Source organism: Misgurnus anguillicaudatus, chromosome 13 (genome assembly GCF_027580225.2).
Source record: "Misgurnus anguillicaudatus chromosome 13, ASM2758022v2, whole genome shotgun sequence".
Taxonomy (NCBI): domain Eukaryota; kingdom Metazoa; phylum Chordata; class Actinopteri; order Cypriniformes; family Cobitidae; genus Misgurnus; species Misgurnus anguillicaudatus.
In genome coordinates this window covers 22,878,217-22,895,761 of record NC_073349.2, presented here as the reverse complement: position 1 = coordinate 22,895,761, position 17,545 = coordinate 22,878,217, and the positions used below count along the sequence as shown (strand labels likewise).

The 17,545-nt window shown below is 37.3% G+C and overlaps 1 protein-coding gene across 1 annotated transcript in view; it reads left to right on the top strand.

The window, feature by feature from the left end:
- Window positions 1-17,545, top strand: part of phip (PHIP subunit of CUL4-Ring ligase complex) — a 48,370-nt gene that overhangs the window by 16,858 nt on the left and 13,967 nt on the right. The window contains exons 13-27 of the mRNA XM_073875418.1: window positions 2,356-2,454; window positions 3,323-3,479; window positions 3,557-3,691; window positions 6,540-6,668; window positions 10,034-10,259; window positions 10,416-10,535; window positions 10,654-10,837; window positions 11,024-11,129; window positions 12,819-12,950; window positions 14,348-14,457; window positions 14,566-14,782; window positions 14,913-15,026; window positions 15,140-15,247; window positions 17,154-17,278; window positions 17,362-17,444. Coding sequence (XP_073731519.1) covers window positions 2,356-2,454; window positions 3,323-3,479; window positions 3,557-3,691; window positions 6,540-6,668; window positions 10,034-10,259; window positions 10,416-10,535; window positions 10,654-10,837; window positions 11,024-11,129; window positions 12,819-12,950; window positions 14,348-14,457; window positions 14,566-14,782; window positions 14,913-15,026; window positions 15,140-15,247; window positions 17,154-17,278; window positions 17,362-17,444 — 2,045 coding nt within the window. The remainder of the gene's footprint in view (window positions 1-2,355; window positions 2,455-3,322; window positions 3,480-3,556; window positions 3,692-6,539; window positions 6,669-10,033; window positions 10,260-10,415; window positions 10,536-10,653; window positions 10,838-11,023; window positions 11,130-12,818; window positions 12,951-14,347; window positions 14,458-14,565; window positions 14,783-14,912; window positions 15,027-15,139; window positions 15,248-17,153; window positions 17,279-17,361; window positions 17,445-17,545) is intronic.

Here is a 17,545-nt window from a genome sequence, read left to right as displayed (position 1 = left end):
TCAGTATCTTATAAAGCAACAGGCATACATAATACATTTTATAGAGTAATACACAAACACGTTAATAAGCTTGTTAGCACAGAAAAGCTCTGCATGTGAAAAGGTGTTTGCACAAAAGACACAGCAGCGAAATAACAAGCTGTTTTATACTAATTGTGAGAAAGACACCCAGTTGTCTCTATTAACACTGAATGTTGTTTTTTTTAGCTCAGGCAATAAATAAGATGATAAAAATATTATGATCTCTTTAATACTTAATAGTGTAATACATACACACACTGTACAACAGGCACATTCAGCAGACTGTAAAAATTACACAGTCACAGTCATTTTATGTGTTTCATCTGAATTTTCAATGACAAGAAGTGTCATAAATTTATGACTGCATAAGAAATTGGTTGTGAGTGATTTTATATGAAACTTTAAGAAATTTTTTAATATTTAGGTTTTCATTTCGTATTTTTTTATAGCTCAGGAGATATGACAGTTCACAGTTTAAATTTGCCTCAATTGTTTTAGTTGTTCCTAAAATTGCTTAGGAGAATTGTTAAAATATGTTTTTAGTATAAAGCAAATACAAATTTTATTTTATTTTCATTCTAATGGTGCGTTCACACCAGCCGCGGTAGAGGCGTGAAGAGCGAGTGATTTCAATGTTAAGTCAATGTGAAGACGGGTTGACGCGCATCAGGAGGTCTCATGTCGCGAATGAGGTGTTTATCGCGGCAAGTTAGACGCGATTCTGCCTTATTCGCGTGAATGGCGCAAATTGAGCGTTGCCGTGGCAAACGCGTGAGTTGAAAAATTTGAACTTTGCCACGTTAACCAATCAGGAGCTTGCTCCAGTAGTGACGTAATTACAGGAAGCGAGCGGAGTCGCAGGAACCCCTCCCATGACGCGAATTTCCGCCCGAATGTCTCGATGACTAGAATTTCACGTGCAGCTTGGATGCACGAATGAAGCGAGTAATCTCAAACTGTTCAAGTGGCAAACTAGGCGCAGTAGATGCAATTTTGATGCTTCAAACACGGCTGGTGTGAACCCAAGGTAAGGATTATTAAGTGTTTGAGCTCATATTGAAATCTTCAGCAATATCAAATCCTGATTGCAGATTTGGCTGAGCTGGGTCTTTTCTCAGGAGAAACATATAAAAACACTTTAGAATTTAGCAAAAGTTTTCATTGCTAGGGAAAACAATTGAAATATTGGTAACATTTGAACAATAAGGTAATATTAGTAAACATTAATTAATGCATTAACTAACACGAACTAACAATGAACAATGCCGTTTTTCAGCATTTATTAATCTTTGTTAAAAAGCACCTATTGTCTGAGTCACGTTTTTAAATTTCCTTTGGTGTGTAAGGGTGTATTAGTACATGTTAATGATATGCAAAAGATACATACCCCAAAGTAAACGATGACGCGAGTAATCGTCTCCAACGTAAATCTCTTTTCTTGGACTACAACAAACACACGGATTGTAGGCAACAGTTTACTTCCTGGGATTGGTGATGTAGACAAGACCGATAGGGCTGTCACAATGATTAAAAAATCGTCTCATTGCGATTGTTTGACCTCATCGCGATGATTTCTGATCACCGCAATGATTGCACATCTCTCTAAAAACACTAGGGGGAGCTGCAGCGCCTGTATAAACGAGATCGTATCAGATTACTTTTAAATATGTGTTATGTGTATTAATATTTACTGCCAGGGAAACTGTAAAATATTTAATTTAATTAATCACAACAATGTGTGAAAAATATTTCATAAACAAGCAAAAAAAGTATGAGAATTAAATGTCAAAGCAATAAAATCGTCATAAACGTCAAAGACCTAAAACAGCCAATTAATTGTCAAAAATGTAAAAATTGTGACAGCCCTAAAGACCGTCATTATCATAATTCCTCTCGTTTCGGACTCACAGCCTGTAAGTTAACTCCTGTTAGCAATTGAATCTTTCAAACATGTTAAGGAGCGTTACGTTTCCTGCTGACGTCAGAGGTTTTCAGGGCAATCACAACATACAGCTTAACTGGCCAATCAGGGACACAGAGCTTTTCAAATCCGTGCGTTTTAGGAAGAGAGTGAAATCTGGAGCTACAAAAATGTACGGTATGTGGAAAATAATGTGTTGTTTTTAACCATAAACCATGCGAACACAATAACGTTGTTTTTAGCAATGAAATAGGTGCTCTTTAATGGTAGTAAAGGTCAATACAACTGATCATGTTTATTTAAGCTGCATTCACTAATCTTGACAGTTTCAACATTTGATTTAAAAAATGTTTTAAATGCTGAAAATAACATGGACTAAGAGTATTAAATGCTTATGGATTGCGTGTTTGTAGGTTTGTGAGTGGCAGTCGAGATGGTACAGCGCGCATATGGCAGCTACAGCAGCAGGACTGGAGGAGTATTTTACTGGATATGGCTACTAAACTACCTGGGTATGAGAAACATTAATCACTGTGTTTGAAAGTATGACTCAATTAATTTTGCATTAATGGTACATTTTGTTTGCTAAACAATTGATCGCATGTAATTGCTTTGGAGGCCCTGGAGGTAAAATTATCCTGACCACACATGAGCTACTGAAGTGCAACACTGTAAAGCAAAAGAAATCAGTTCGGTCCTGCTTTAAACTCAAGGAATGGATTCAAATTCAGTTTGGAAAGCTTGTTGTTTTCGTGACTCAATAAAAGAGAGAACAAAGTCAATGAATTGTATTTCTGGCAGAAAGACTGCATGCATAGAGAAAGTGTTTTCAGCAGCCGGTGTTAAAATAAAGCTGCAGATTGATTTGTACCTTTTCTCTTTTTTTCTCGCATTAATGTATTTAGTTTCTTTTAAATGTGAGATTGTTCCACTTAAAGATAATATTAGCTTTGTAGATAATTAAATTCTACAATACAAAAGGTGCACATGACTTTATTTTAATTAAATGTCCCAGAAATTTCACTTAAATTCATAGATAAATAATAAGTACCTCTTTATCTGATGTTAAACATGCATGTTGTCGCTCATTTGTGTTGTTCATTTGTTGCTTGCTTCCATCAATCTGTAGGCAGATTATGTGACAGAAAAAATATTATATACTTACTTACGTCAGTATTGAAAATATCAAGGTTATTTTTACATTATGTAGGAGGATTTTATGTAGAAAACAGTCAATCACAAAAAATACTTTAGCTGGGTTTTCACAGACTGGGTCACATATTTGCATATCTTTCCTATGTTTCTATAGACCAGTTCCAAAAAAACAAATTACTAACAGCACTATTTATTAATTTAAGTAATCTTTTTCCTTTCTTTTAGCAAGTACAACCCTCCACCTTTAGAAGACAAAGTTACCAAACTCAAGGTCACCATGGTGGCGTGGGATTGCAATGATAACACCGTCATAACAGCTGCCAACAATCTGACGTTAAAAGTGTGGAACTCCTACACAGGACACCTCATTCATGTACTGATGGTAAGTGTGTTTAGATCTCAGTAGGATGAATAAAAAGCAGTATCTGAAGAGTGATGTAATCATGTGTGCTCTGACAGGGCCATGAGGATGAGGTGTTTGTGTTAGAGCCACATCCTTTTGATTCCAGAGTGCTGTTCTCTGCTGGCCACGATGGGAATGCCATTGTCTGGGATCTGGCACGAGGAGTCAAAATACGCTCTTACTTCAACATGGTAAACCAATGGGCTACATTTATACAAAATGCTATATCATGCTAGTGATATATATGACCACCATACAGCTTTATTTCTAGAAATTTCATGGAAAATGTGTATATGTTAAAAAAACAGGTGATAATGCCCAATTCTAGTTAATTTTTTTAATTAAATACTAATAGGTAACACTTTACAAAAAGGTTTCAATTTAAATTGACTGCATTTCACTTTTCAGATTACTTTTATTGATCACATGTGTACAAAGAGTAAAAATCATGTGTGCATAGTCCTAGAACACAACTAAAAATGAGCAATATATTTTTACAACATTTATACATTTGTGTCACAATGAAACAGAAGTAGCGATTGTCTTCCTATTCACACAGCACTTAACTTTCGTAAAATTGGCAGAGAAGCTTTTATGTGAACACATGCATATTCTGGGATCGTTTTATAAAGATGACCTAGTAACATTGCTGTAACATTCACGGAAAGCATTTTGTGTGAACAAAGAGGCAGAAGCAATGCCGTAAGCGGCGTGCCGTAGTGAGGATGCGCATGTCATCACAACAAGAAGTTATGGTTCAGTTCTTTCACACAAGGATTTAAACGCAGATCAACATTCACGAAAAGAAATGTTGGCAAACTGGACTGAAACAGAGATCAGGGAGCTCGTCTAAGCTGAGATCACTCACCAGCATGACAGAACAACCCATCATGTGCTCCTTATGATCGTGTCATACACAAAAATGCATTGAATCTTAGTGTGTGTGAATGCACACACAGATTCCGGAAAATCTTTGGCAGTGTAAAAGAACCAAAAATCAAACGATCCTAGTCAAATCCCGGACGCATTTTCTCTGTATTTTCCACAATCTCTGTGTAATAAGGGCTTCATTTTCCCCATCGTGATGTATATCTGAGTGAAATGACTTCTGTAATGAGAAAAAATGTAGGGCGTGACTTGAAACCGTGCATCGAGAATTGATTGAATTGTTGGAATTTGCCAATCACTGTGATCTTTTTCCAGGCCACACCCTTAAAGGCGGAGTCCACGATGTTTGAAAAACGCGTTGGAAAAGGAGACGGGCCGACTACCAAAACACACTTATAGCCAATCAAATCAAATCAAATGCCGGGTTGCGTATGTGTGGGGCGGGTCTATCAACAGAAGGTCCAGATTCTATTGGGGTAGGGGCGTGTTTGTTTAGGTGATTTCAAATATCAACATTGGCTTTCAAACATCGTGGACTCCGCCTTTAAGCCATTCCTTGTGACTGGAAGTAAAAAGAGATCGGGAGGGGAGGAGATTAGCATTTTTGATTAACGATTATGAGGGAACATTAATTATTAAAAAAAAAAAAAAAAGGTAAAAAAAGTAATTTGTAAAAAATATTTAAATATTACCCCAAAATTTAAGTTTTTCATTTCAATGTCATTGTGACTTTAATATAATTTTAATAGTATAACTATAACTTTAATAGTTTATACCAGTACAATTGTTCATTGTTTGGGTAACACTTTACAATAAGGTTGTATTTGTTAAAGGGACGCTCATTTTCCAGCTCCCCTAGAGTTAAACATTTGATTTTTACAGTTTTGGATTCTGTTCAGCTGATCTCCAGGTCTGGCGGTACCACTTTTAGCATAGCTTAGCACAATTCATTTAATCTGATTAGAACATTAGCATCACACTACTTGTGTAGTTACATCGTGTGCTAAGAACGACGGAAAATTAAAAGTTGTGATTTTCTAGGCAGATATGGCTAGGAACTATACTCTCATTCTGGAGTAATAATCAAGGACTTTGCTGCCGTAACATGGCTGCAGCAGGTGCAATGGTGTTACGCAGCACCTGAAAATATTCCCCTCCTTTTGAAAGTAACCAAGGGGACTATTTTCTGGCAGTGCGTAATGTCACTACGCCTGCTGCAGCCATGTTGCGGCAGCGGGGTCCTTGATTATTACACCAGAATGAGAGTATAGTTCCTAGCCATATTGGCCTAGAAAATCACAACTTTAAATTTTCTGTCGGTCTTAGTACACGATGTAACTACAGAAGAGTCAAGTTTAAATAGGAAAAATATTCAAACTCTTTGGTTATTTTTTTGCGCGATGCTGATGGTCTAATCAAATTCAATGGATTATGCTAAGCTATGCTAAAAGTGGTAGCGCCAGACCCGGAGATCAGCTGAATGGATTTCAAACTAGGTAAAAATCAAATGTTTAACTCTAGGGGAGCTGGAAAATTAGCATATTTTCAAAAAAGTGGAATGTCCCATTAACATTAGTTAACTTTATTAGTTAATATATACTAACAATGAGGAAAACTTTTTATTTATCTTAGTTCATGTTAATTTCAGCATTTATTAATACCATTTTAAAATCAAAAGTTGTAACTAAATGCTGAAAAAACTATATTGCTCATTGTAAGTAATGCATTTACTTATGTTAAAAACACTTTGAAATCTATTAGTTAAAGTTGAAATTGAAATAATATCAATAAATTGCTGTACTTTTGTTCATGTTAACTAATGTTTAAAAAGTTTGTCACATTTATGCCCTTGCCTGGTTTTATTGTTGTACTGCCCAGCAACACTCCATTTGGTTTACCACATTATATATCACAGGTTTTGTCAGAACAATCCATGTAAATATGCTTACCCCCTGAATGTGCCCCATCTCTATCTTTCAACATTGTACCAGCAGGCTCTTTGTAAATTGCTTTATGTTTGATTTCCTGTGTTTGTTTGAGCAGATCCAGACTTCCCTGAAATGTGTTACTTATCAGCAATGCCATGGATTTATTGGTGTCTCATAAACTTCCTCTCTTCTATACATTGTGTATGTGTGTGTGTGGTTGTAGATCGAAGGTCAGGGTCACGGTGCAGTGTTTGACTGTAAATGTTCTCCAGACGGGCAGCACTTTGCTTGCACAGACTCACATGGTCACCTGCTCATCTTTGGCTTTGGGTCTAGCAGCAGATATGACAAGGTATCGAAGGCCTGTGTAAATCTCAAAAGGCTGTGTTTTGAATACTAACATACTATTAGTATGTTTCTGTATTATAATTTTTTTTATTTTAAGGGACACTCCAGATTTATTTAAAAACACTAAAAAAATAACCAAAGAGTTTTGATATTTTTCCTATTTAAAAACTTGACTCTTCTGTAGTTACATCGTGTACTAAGACTGACAAAAAAATAAAAGTTGTGATTTTCTAGGCAGATATGTCTAGGAACTATACTCTCATTCTGGCGTAATAATCAAGGACTTTGCTGCCGTAACTGCAGGAGGTGCAATGATATTGCGCAGTGTTCGAAAATAGTCCTATGGTATTAAAAGTTACCAAGGGGACTATTTTTGGCTTCTGCGTAGTATCATTGCATATTTTCAAAAAAAGTGGAGTGTCCCTTTTAAATAATGCATATTTTGTCACTGTTAAACATTTGAACACAGTTCTGTGCCTAATTGTTGACTCATGATCTTATCACATTGCATGTTTCAGTGTTTTCCAGTTATCATTTTGCCTATACAGGCTTCTTTCTTAGCATTTGTAATGAATTTTATATCTAAACTAAATTTATTAAGTGAGTCCAGAAAACCATCAATGAGCAAACAATCATAGTTGGTGTTATTTGCAATTATAGAAATTAAACCTCAAGTTAAGCACATTTCATTGTGGGATGCAGCATTCTGCATTTTGTTGTATGTTGCTTTCTTTGCCAAATTGTAAGTCGAGATACTAAAAGCATACTTGCTTTGCACGTTATACTGTAATATATACTGCAAAAAGCAACAATATTATGGTAGTATGTTATTTTGAACTCAAAGGATTAGTCCATTTTCTTAAAAAAAAATCCAGATAATTTACTCACCACCATGTCATCCAAAATGTTGATGTCTTTCTTTGTTCAGTCGAGAAGAAATTATGTTTTTTGAGGAAAACATTCCAGGATTTTTCTTATTTTAATGGACTTTAATGGACACCAACACGTAACAGTTTTAATGCAGTTTAAAATTGCAGTTTCAACGAAGTTTCAAAGGACTCTAACCCAGTGATTCCCAACCGGGGGTACGCGTACCCCAGGGGGTACGTGAAGAGTTTCCAGGGGGTACGCGAATCGAAAAGATTTACATTTTGCTTTGATCTCATTTACTTTTAATAAAAATGTCTTTCGTTTGTCCAGTCATTGACCTTCGATTGATTTTTGTGAGGAAAGCATTGTAAAAAGAACAACTTTGTAATTTTAATCTTATCATTAATATAATTAGCCGTCAAGAGTAAATGCGCTTCATGATCCAAAACGCAATAGCGATGTCCAACTCAAGAACGATCTGACTATTTTGAATGAACATGAATAGTTTCTAAAGACACAAAGTTTATTAACTATAATTAATGTTTAAATAATGTTATAATATTCATTCCCGCTGCCGTTGCATTTTCAAATTATGCTAAAAAACTTTTGCATTGTTTTTGGCTAACATATTCTGTCACGTATGATGTCTTTTGAATTTATAGAGAATGCCTTAACACATTTTGTTTCTCTTTATATTTGAACAGAATAATTTAACTTATTTGCACACTTTAATTATCAGTAACTTAAATTGAGATTTTAGTAAATTTAGGGCATTTACTAAAAAGGACGTGAGAGCTCATATAAGCGCCGGAGTTGAAAATTTGCGTGTGATGTACTACAAAGGCGCAAATAAAATACACAGGCACAATAATGACATAAGCACATTTCTCTAATGACCACTGCAATCTACTAAGAGCAGCACAAATTAGTACAGGGTCGCAAATAAGAGACCTCGGCAGGACATCGCAATGAAAATGCGGACTGCGGAGTGTGAAATTCCAGCTAAGTAAAAGTACACTATGAACCGGAGGACAAAAGATGAAGGGTAAAATAAGTTTTGAAATACCTGATTTTACTTCTTCTCGTGACTTCTCCTCCTCTTTTCTCCAGCAAATTAAACATAGCATGGCTTGGCAAACTATATATTTATTTTAAAGTATGTTCCTCTGGCAAAATGTAATACTCTCCTCGCATTAATGTTAATGTAGGAAAACTTCCACAAATAATAAGGTCGCAAAAATAACACATTTTCAGAGCTAAATATCTATTGCGTGTCTTTAGTAAGTTCAGTCGTTATTTAACGCCAAAATGATGGTTTGCGCAAGCTGTTAGTAAATCTGGCCCTTAAAGGGGTCATATGATTAATTTTTTTAATTTGTAAAATAAGTCTTTGGCGTTCCCAGAGTCCATATGTGAAGTTTTATCTCAAAACACCCTACAGATAATTAATTATAGCATGTCAAAATTGCCATTTTGTAGGCCTGAACAAAATGTGCCGTTTTTGGGTGTGTTTTAAAATGCAAATGAGCTGAGAAAATGCAAACACTGATCGCAATGGTAGTGGTTTGTTGAAATAAACATGCTTCATCAGTCAGTGCTTTTTACTTTAATGTTTAAAATTAATTAATTCATTAAAATGACTAATTATTTATCTTTAAAACACAACTTTGGTTTAGTTTCGATGAAGGGGTACTTGAGCCTTACTGATAGGGCTGTGGGGGTACTTAGGGCTAAAAAGGTTGGGAACCACTGCTCTAAACGATCCCACATGAGGCATAAGGGTCTCAAGAAAAATTAAAAATATGCACTTTTAAACCACAACTTCTCGTCTATCTCTGGTCCTATGATGCGCCAGCGCGACCTCACGTAATTGCGTAATGCCGTCGAAAGGTTACGTGTTACATATAAAAACGCACATTTGTGGACCATTTTAAACAATAAACCGACACAAAGACATTAATTAGTATCATTCGACATACAAAAACGTCGGAACGGTCCTTTTTCTCAACACTTATAAATACTGGGGCGTAGTTTCGCATACGTCCTCTGTGACCTCTTGACGTGATGAAGTATTGCGTGAGGTCGCGCTGGCGCATCACTTGACCGGAGATAGACGAGAAGTTGTGGTTTAAAAGTGCATATTTTGTATTTTTCTTATCAAAAATTATAATAGTTTTGCTAGATAAGACCCTTATGCCTTGTTTGGGATCGTTTAGAGTCCTTTGAAACTGCAATTTTAAACTGAATTAAAACTGTTACATGTTGGGGTCAATTAAAGTCCATTAAAATGAGAAAAATCCTGGAATGTTTTCTTCAAAAAACATCATTTCATCTCGACTGAACAAAGAAAGACATCAACATTTTGGATGACATGGTGGTGAGTAAATTATCAGGATTTTTTTTAAGAAAATGGACTAATCCTTTAATCTCAGTTTGTCCTTTACTTTGTTAGTTTGTGTGTTTTTTAGTTCTGAATATATCTCTTGATCTGATCTCCAGATAGCAGATCAGATGTTCTTCCACACTGATTACCGGCCACTGATTCGTGATGCCAATAACTTCGTCCTGGATGAACAGACCCAACAGGCGCCCCACCTCATGCCTCCGCCATTCTTGGTGGATGTGGACGGGAACCCTCACCCATCACGCTTCCAGAGGCTGGTTCCTGGTAGAGAGAACTGCAGGGAGGAACAACTCATACCCCAGATGGGCCTCACGTCGTCGGGTAAGCAAACATATAGTTTCTCTTTGTTCCCCGTCTGTGTTTGTATCACTTTATTTATAATTATCCTACTATTTACACTCACAACATTTACAATCTGTCACCAAATGCTGATGAAGTGTTCAAAAGCGTCTGTATTATTATGCTTGTTTTTTTCAGGGCTGAATCAGGTGGTTAGTCAGCAGGCTGCCGAAGGCTCAAGTCCTCTTGATAGTATGATTCAAAGACTACAGCAAGAACAGGACCAGAGATTGGGCTCTGACGTAAGATCCAACAGAGGTGACGCACACTAACCTACTATATAAAATACCAAATATTGAATATTGTAATGCTGTTGACAGTTTTGATGACCTCACAATGACTTATCTGACTTGTGTGTGTGTGTGGGTATGTACAGGGTCAGTCAGTTCCCCCACAGAGGTCTCCTCTCCACCTAACGTTGGTCTTAGGCGCAGCGGTCAGATTGAAGGTGTCCGTCAAATGCACAGTAACGCACCACGCAGTCAGATCGCCACCGAGAGGGACTTGGCGGCCTGGAGCCGAAGGGTCCTCGTACCCGAACTCTCATCATCCATAGCCAGGTAAAACACACGCACACATACTGCATGTTTATTATCGTACTGGCCTGGAGCATAATAAACACGCATATACCCACAGACTGTGCTCAGCTATCAATTCTTGCCAGTTTTGCAGTGTAATGTAATTTGGTCCAGTTAGAGGTAGATTAAGCGTTCCTGACACTCCTACGTGACTGTTTGTGAATGCAGTAAGCTGGAGGCGTGGCGTACAGCTAAAGGAGAGGAGGAGATCAACATCTACAGATCGGAGAGGAGGAGACGCAGCATACACAGCCAATATCACAAAGAAAACCGGGTAAAACATACAGACATATGTGAAAATGCATTTGATGATTAAATCGTACCTCAAAACCCTATCAGAAAATGTAATGCACATTAAAGTACTAGTAAATGTCTAACTTCTGCTGATTTACATGTCATTAATATTTTCATGATTTAATAGGTGTTTTGTGGTCCTGTATCTCTTTCTGTATATAGTAATTAGCTTAAAGGCGGAGTGCACAATGTTTGAAAGCCAATGTTGATATTTGAAATCACCTAAACATACACGCCCCAATAGAATCTGAAAACCTTCTTTTGATAGACCCGCCTCACACATACGCAACCCCGGCAAAGATGTCGGTTAGTAGACACGGCCCTTACTGCTGATTGGCTACAAGTGTGTTTTGGTAGTCGGCCCGACTCCCTTTTCCAAAGCGTTTTTCAAACATTGTGCACTCCGCCTTTAAATCTGCCAAACCGAATTAGTGGCAGCATGCATGAACTACAACTTTGGGTAACACTTTACTTGAAGGGGTGTTCATAAGACTGACATGACACTTTCATAATCATGTGCTTAAAACATGAAGGAGATTTTATTCACATTTATTTTTTCGTTCAATTGTGTCATTTTTAATCCAAAGATGACATTGTTTGAGATGTCTTTGTTATGACAACTTGACATTAACCAATACATCATAACTTGTCATGACAACTTGATATTACAAGACAACATAACTGACCACTTTTTACCAGTGATACAAATTGACTTTGTCAGTAAAATGTCATTAAGTGTTAATACTCTGTCATATAGTTTTATAACAGCGTCATGGATATTCTTTAGTTCAAATGTTTTTTTAAGTGTCCTCTATGTGTTTAAGAAATAAAATTAATTATCCAATAATTGGAGACCAATTCACCTAAAATTAATTCATTATATTATATAAATTATATAAAATGTTTTGTTAGTATATTCTTTTATGTCAGAACATTTCAGAACCCTCTGTGTGATGAAGAACAAGTTCAGTTAGTTGTCAGTTTTTGTAATTTATTTATTGTGCACATACATAAAGTTAAATATAATCTTATATAGTCTGTTGCATTTTGTTATGGTATTTAAAATTATTTAACATAGTATTAACACTTAATGACATTTAAGTGACAGTTTAATGTAATTTTAACCATAAGTAGTTTCTTAAATTTAATAATTATTATGCTATGTCATGTTCATGACAGATTTATGATAGTTATGATATAAGTTATGATATATTGGTTTATGTCAAGTTGTCATAACAAAGACATTTCAAACAATGTCATCTTTGCATTAAAAATAACACTAAATGACTGTTGTCATAAATGTGCATAAAAGCTTATTCATGTTCATAACACGTGTCATGTCATGATTATGAAGGTGTCGTGTCACCCCTTAAAGTAAAGTGGTACCCAACTTTGCGACTGTGTAACATTAAAAAATTTTATTTATCATGTAAAGCAGGAAATAAACAAAGTTTAGATTTTGATTTTAAACAAAGATGTAGAATGAATAGGAAATATTTTCAATTTTGTGTTTTTCTAGTAGTGACATTAAACACGTAAATGGCAAAAATGTTACAAATGCTACATTTATTTTGATGACATGTTGCTAAACTGTTGCTGTTTAACATGCAACAATAAATGCCAAAATAAATGTGATAATAGTGTAATGAAGTTTATATATTTACTATAGCACGCTATAGAAAATGCCACGGAGGAGGGACGGCGTCACCAGGGAAACCAGCACAACTACCACACGAGATTGGCTGTGGAGGAGACGAGTCGTCAAAGTGAAGCCAACGAGGACGAGCACAGCGCATCAGAGGTGCTGACTGAAACTAATTTCACTTATGCCGTGTTCACACTAGACTTTTCTTTCCACTGACTTCAATTCACACCCATTTAAATGCTGCAGTCTAGAAATTCACATTTAGGCACGTTTCAAAGTTCAACTGTGGTCAACTCTGACCTGCGAATTCGTATCACATGAAGACATATAGCCAATATAGCCAATAGATGATCGAGTTGGAGGATATACTGAAAATAACAGTATCTCACAATCCTATTTTGCAGTGGCGACCGGTGACTTCTTTTTTCGAGGGCGCTCAATGTGAAGTTTGTCACAACATGTATGTAGCCGTCATGTGTAATCCTATGTGCACATCGAGTGATCCTATGTGCATCACGTGTCTTGCCTGCTGCACACGCGTCAAAACCATTTATGATTAAAGAGACGCTCACGGTCACAAAATATACGCCAGACACTTCCTTAACAGTAAACTCTGATTACACATTACGCAAACGGGAGCGTCTCTTTTATCATAAACCCTTTAGACGCGTCTGGAGCAGGCACTTATTTTGACAAGACATGTAATACACAAAGGATCACTCGACGCGCAGAACACATATTTTAAAATTACGGACCACACACATGACGGGCAACATACATTGCATCAAGCGCCCTCGAAAAAAGAAGTCACCTGTCGCCACTGCATTCAAAACACATATTTTGAATTTGCGACCCTCGGAAGAGCAGTCATGAGCCGCCACTGCAATTTTGCACTATAATAACGAACGCCGGGGTCTGCATAGAAATTTTGCATGCTAAAAGTCTAGTGTGAACACGTCATTATTGTGGTGGTCCCATTTTTTTACATTTTGTGTGAAGTGTTGCATTCAGTCGAGTGTTCCATCTGTAGTGTTCAAATCTGTTAGAAGTGTTAAGTGATCCATTTATTTTGTACATACAGTACTTACAATATAGTACTTCTTAGGGTTTTAGTAAGTTTGTATTACTCGTTATTCTTATAATCAATAATAACCAATAATACAATATTATGAAGAATAAAAACAAATAAGAAGATTGTGTGTTGTGTGCGGTTTAGCATTGGCCAGGGTCTGAAATGATCTTTTTGTTATACATGCTAGTTACTGTAGCTAGAGAAAATGTGCATAAATGTATCTAAATATAAAAGTTGTTACTGGGCGAATGAGTCACGACTCATTTGCTTGATTTAGTTAGCTTACATCACGTATATCAGTGACGGGTATATTCAGGTTGGCTTTGTAGTCTAAATAGAGTCTAATTAAAATACTTAGTATAGAAAAATAATGCAAAAATAAAAAAGCAAATCTGTACCCCAGAATGCAATAGAAAACACTCATTCTTCGAAATATAAAAGAGAGGATTTTAAATCTGTATTTCTCTCTGCTGGTTTTCAGGTAGAGGCAGATCCGAGACCTCCGAGCAGAGAGTCATCAGATGAGGAGAGGGAGGAGAGAGATGAGAGAGAGGAGAACGAAGCCTGGCCTGATGATAACAGCAGTTCTAGGTGAGAGATTATAACCTTCAAACCTCACATGACACAACGCTTAATATCTGACCTCAGTCCAGATGCATCTCCACATGTATGCCAAGTCTCACCTCTGTACATTAACAGTGACTACTCCAGCGATTACTCTGACTGGACGGCGGACGCCGGCATAAACCTCCAACCGCCCAAGAAAACCAGCGTGAAGAAGAAAAAGAAGAAGAATGCCAGCAGCTCCGAAGAAGATGGAGAGAAGAAAAAAGACTCCAAGAAGGAGAGGAGGAAAGAAAAGCAGGACAAAGATGAAACGCAACCAAAGAAGAAGAAGCCAAAGGAGAAGCGGAAGGTCAGTGTTTCTCTGTGTATATATCTGGGAGGACTGTTTGTCTATTAAAAATTGAATTACATTTATTCCCTTGACTTTTCTGATTTAAAGTGACCCTGAGCTTTTATGTGATGTGTGTCTGTGTGTTCAGAGGATACCCGAACTCCAACAACAGGGTTTGACATTGGAGGAGTGGTTACCTTCTCCCTGGATCACTGACACCATGCCACGAAGATGCCCGTTCGCCCCACAGATGGGCGATGAGGTAAAAATTACATTTGTTATAACAGCAGTCTGCAAAAAATTCAACTGTAAAAGATATTTGTGTGCTTTGTGGAATTGAAAACATGCTTCTAATATGGAAGTGCTTGTGCTTAGGTATATTATTTCCGTCAAGGCCATGAAGCTTACGTGGAGATGGCCAAGAAAAACAAGATCTTCAGCATAAATCCTAAAAAACAGCCCTGGCAAAAGCTGGAGCTCAGGGTAATTTTAATTTTCATATATGAGGTTTTCTGGTTTGTGTGCTGTAATTTTTGTGTTATATTTGTTTTAAGCATAAAAATCACTATTTTTTATTTATGTTTAAAACAAAAAAAATGTGCCAGTTTGTAGCAAACATATACAGTGAGGAAAATAAGTATTTGAACTCCCTGCTATTTTGCAAGTTCTCCAACTTAGAAATCATGGAGGGGTCTTAAATTGTCATTGTAGGTGCATGTCCATTGTGAGAGACATAATCTTAAAAAAAAAATCCAGAAATCACAATATATGATTTTTTTACTATTTATTTGTATGATACAGCTGCAAATAAGTATTTGAACACCTGTCTATCAGCTAGAATTTTGACCCTCAAGACCTGTTAGTCTGCCTTTAAAATGTCCACCTCCACTCCATTTATTATCCTAAATTTGATTGCACCTGTCTGAGGTCATAAGCTGCATAAAGACACCTGTCCACCCCATACAATCAGTAAGAATCCAACTCCTAACAAGGCCAAGACCAAAGAGCTGTCCAAAGACACTAGAGACAAAATTGTACACCTCCACGAGGCTGGAAAGGGCTACGGGGAAATTGGCAAGCAGCTTGATGAAAAAAGGTCCACTGTTGGAGCAATCATTAGATAATGGAAGAAGATAAACATAACTATCAATCTCCCTCGGACTGGGGCTCCATGCAAGATCTCACCTCGTGGGGTCTCAATGATTCTAAGAAAGGTGAGAAATCAGCCCAGAACTACATGGGAGGAGCTGGTCAATGACCTGAAAAGAGCTGGGACCACCGTTTCCAAGGTTACTGTTGGTAATACACTAAGACGTCATGGTTTGAAATCATGCATGGCACGGAAGGTTCCCCTGCTTAAACCAGCACATGTCCAGGACCGTCTTAAGTTTGCTAATGACCATTTGGATGATCCAGAGGAGTCATGGGAGAAAGTCATGTGGTCAGATGAGACCAAAATAGAACTTTTTGGTTATAATTCCACTAAACGTGTTTGGAGGAAGAAGAATGATGAGTACCATCCCAAGAACACCATCCATACTGTGAAGCATGGGGGTGGTCGCATTATACTTTGGGGATGTTTTTCTGCACATGGGACAGGGAGACTGCACTGTATTAAGGAGAGGATGACCGAGGCCATGTATTGCAAGATTTTGGGGAACAACCTCCTTCCCTCAGTTAGAGCATTGAAGATGGGTCGAGGCTGGGTCTTTCAACATGACAATGACCCGAAGCACACAGTCAGGATAACCAAGGAGTGGCTCTGTAAGAAGCATATCAAGGTTCTGGGGTGGCCTAGCAAGTCTCCAGACCTAAACCCAATTGAGAATTTTTGGAGGGAGCTCAACCTCTGTGTTTCTCAGCGACAGGCCAGAAACCTGATCTAGAGAAGATCTTTGTGGAGAAGTGGGCCCAAACCCACCTGCGGTATGTGCAAACCTGGTGAAAAACTGCAGGAAACATTTGACCTATGTAATTGCATACAAAGGCTACTGTACCAAATAGTAACATTGACTTTCTCAGGTGTTCAAATACGTATTTGTAGCTGTATCATACAAATAAATAGGTACAAAATCATACATTGTGATTTCTGGATTGTTTTTTAGATTATGTCTCTCACAATGGACATGCACCTACGATGACAATATCAGACCCCTCCATGATTTCTAAGTGGGGAACTTGCAAAATAGCCGGGTGTTCAAATACTTATTTTCCTCACTGTATTTAACATCTGAAATGTTTCATGCATGTCCACAATAAGGATATTTAGATTTATGCATTTGGCAAATGCTGACTTACAATTAAAGATACAAATTTTTCATCATCAGTACAGATCAGGGGCACATTGTTGACTGTTCAATAAATTACCCCTTCATTGGGTGTGTTATAGGAGCAGGAGCTGTTGAAAATAGTGGGCATTAAGTATGAGGTTGGTTTGCCTACCCTGTGCTGTCTGAAGCTGGCCTTCCTGGACCCGGACACTGGCAAATTAACGGGCGGCTCTTTTTCCTTGAAGTGAGTCACGATGACCTATTCATGATGATCCTTCAGTAGCTTTTAACCTGCCTCTCACCGACTCATCTCTATTTTTGTCTCAGATACCACGACATGCCTGACGTCATTGACTTCCTGGTACTCCGTCAGCAATTTGATAACGCAAGACAGCGAAACTGGATGATAGGTCAGTGTGAGATGTGTTCCTCTTCACATGTAGATGTGTTCCTTTCAGTTTGGACAGTTTAATACATAGTTGAAGGGTGTGTTCAATTGTGCATGATCGTA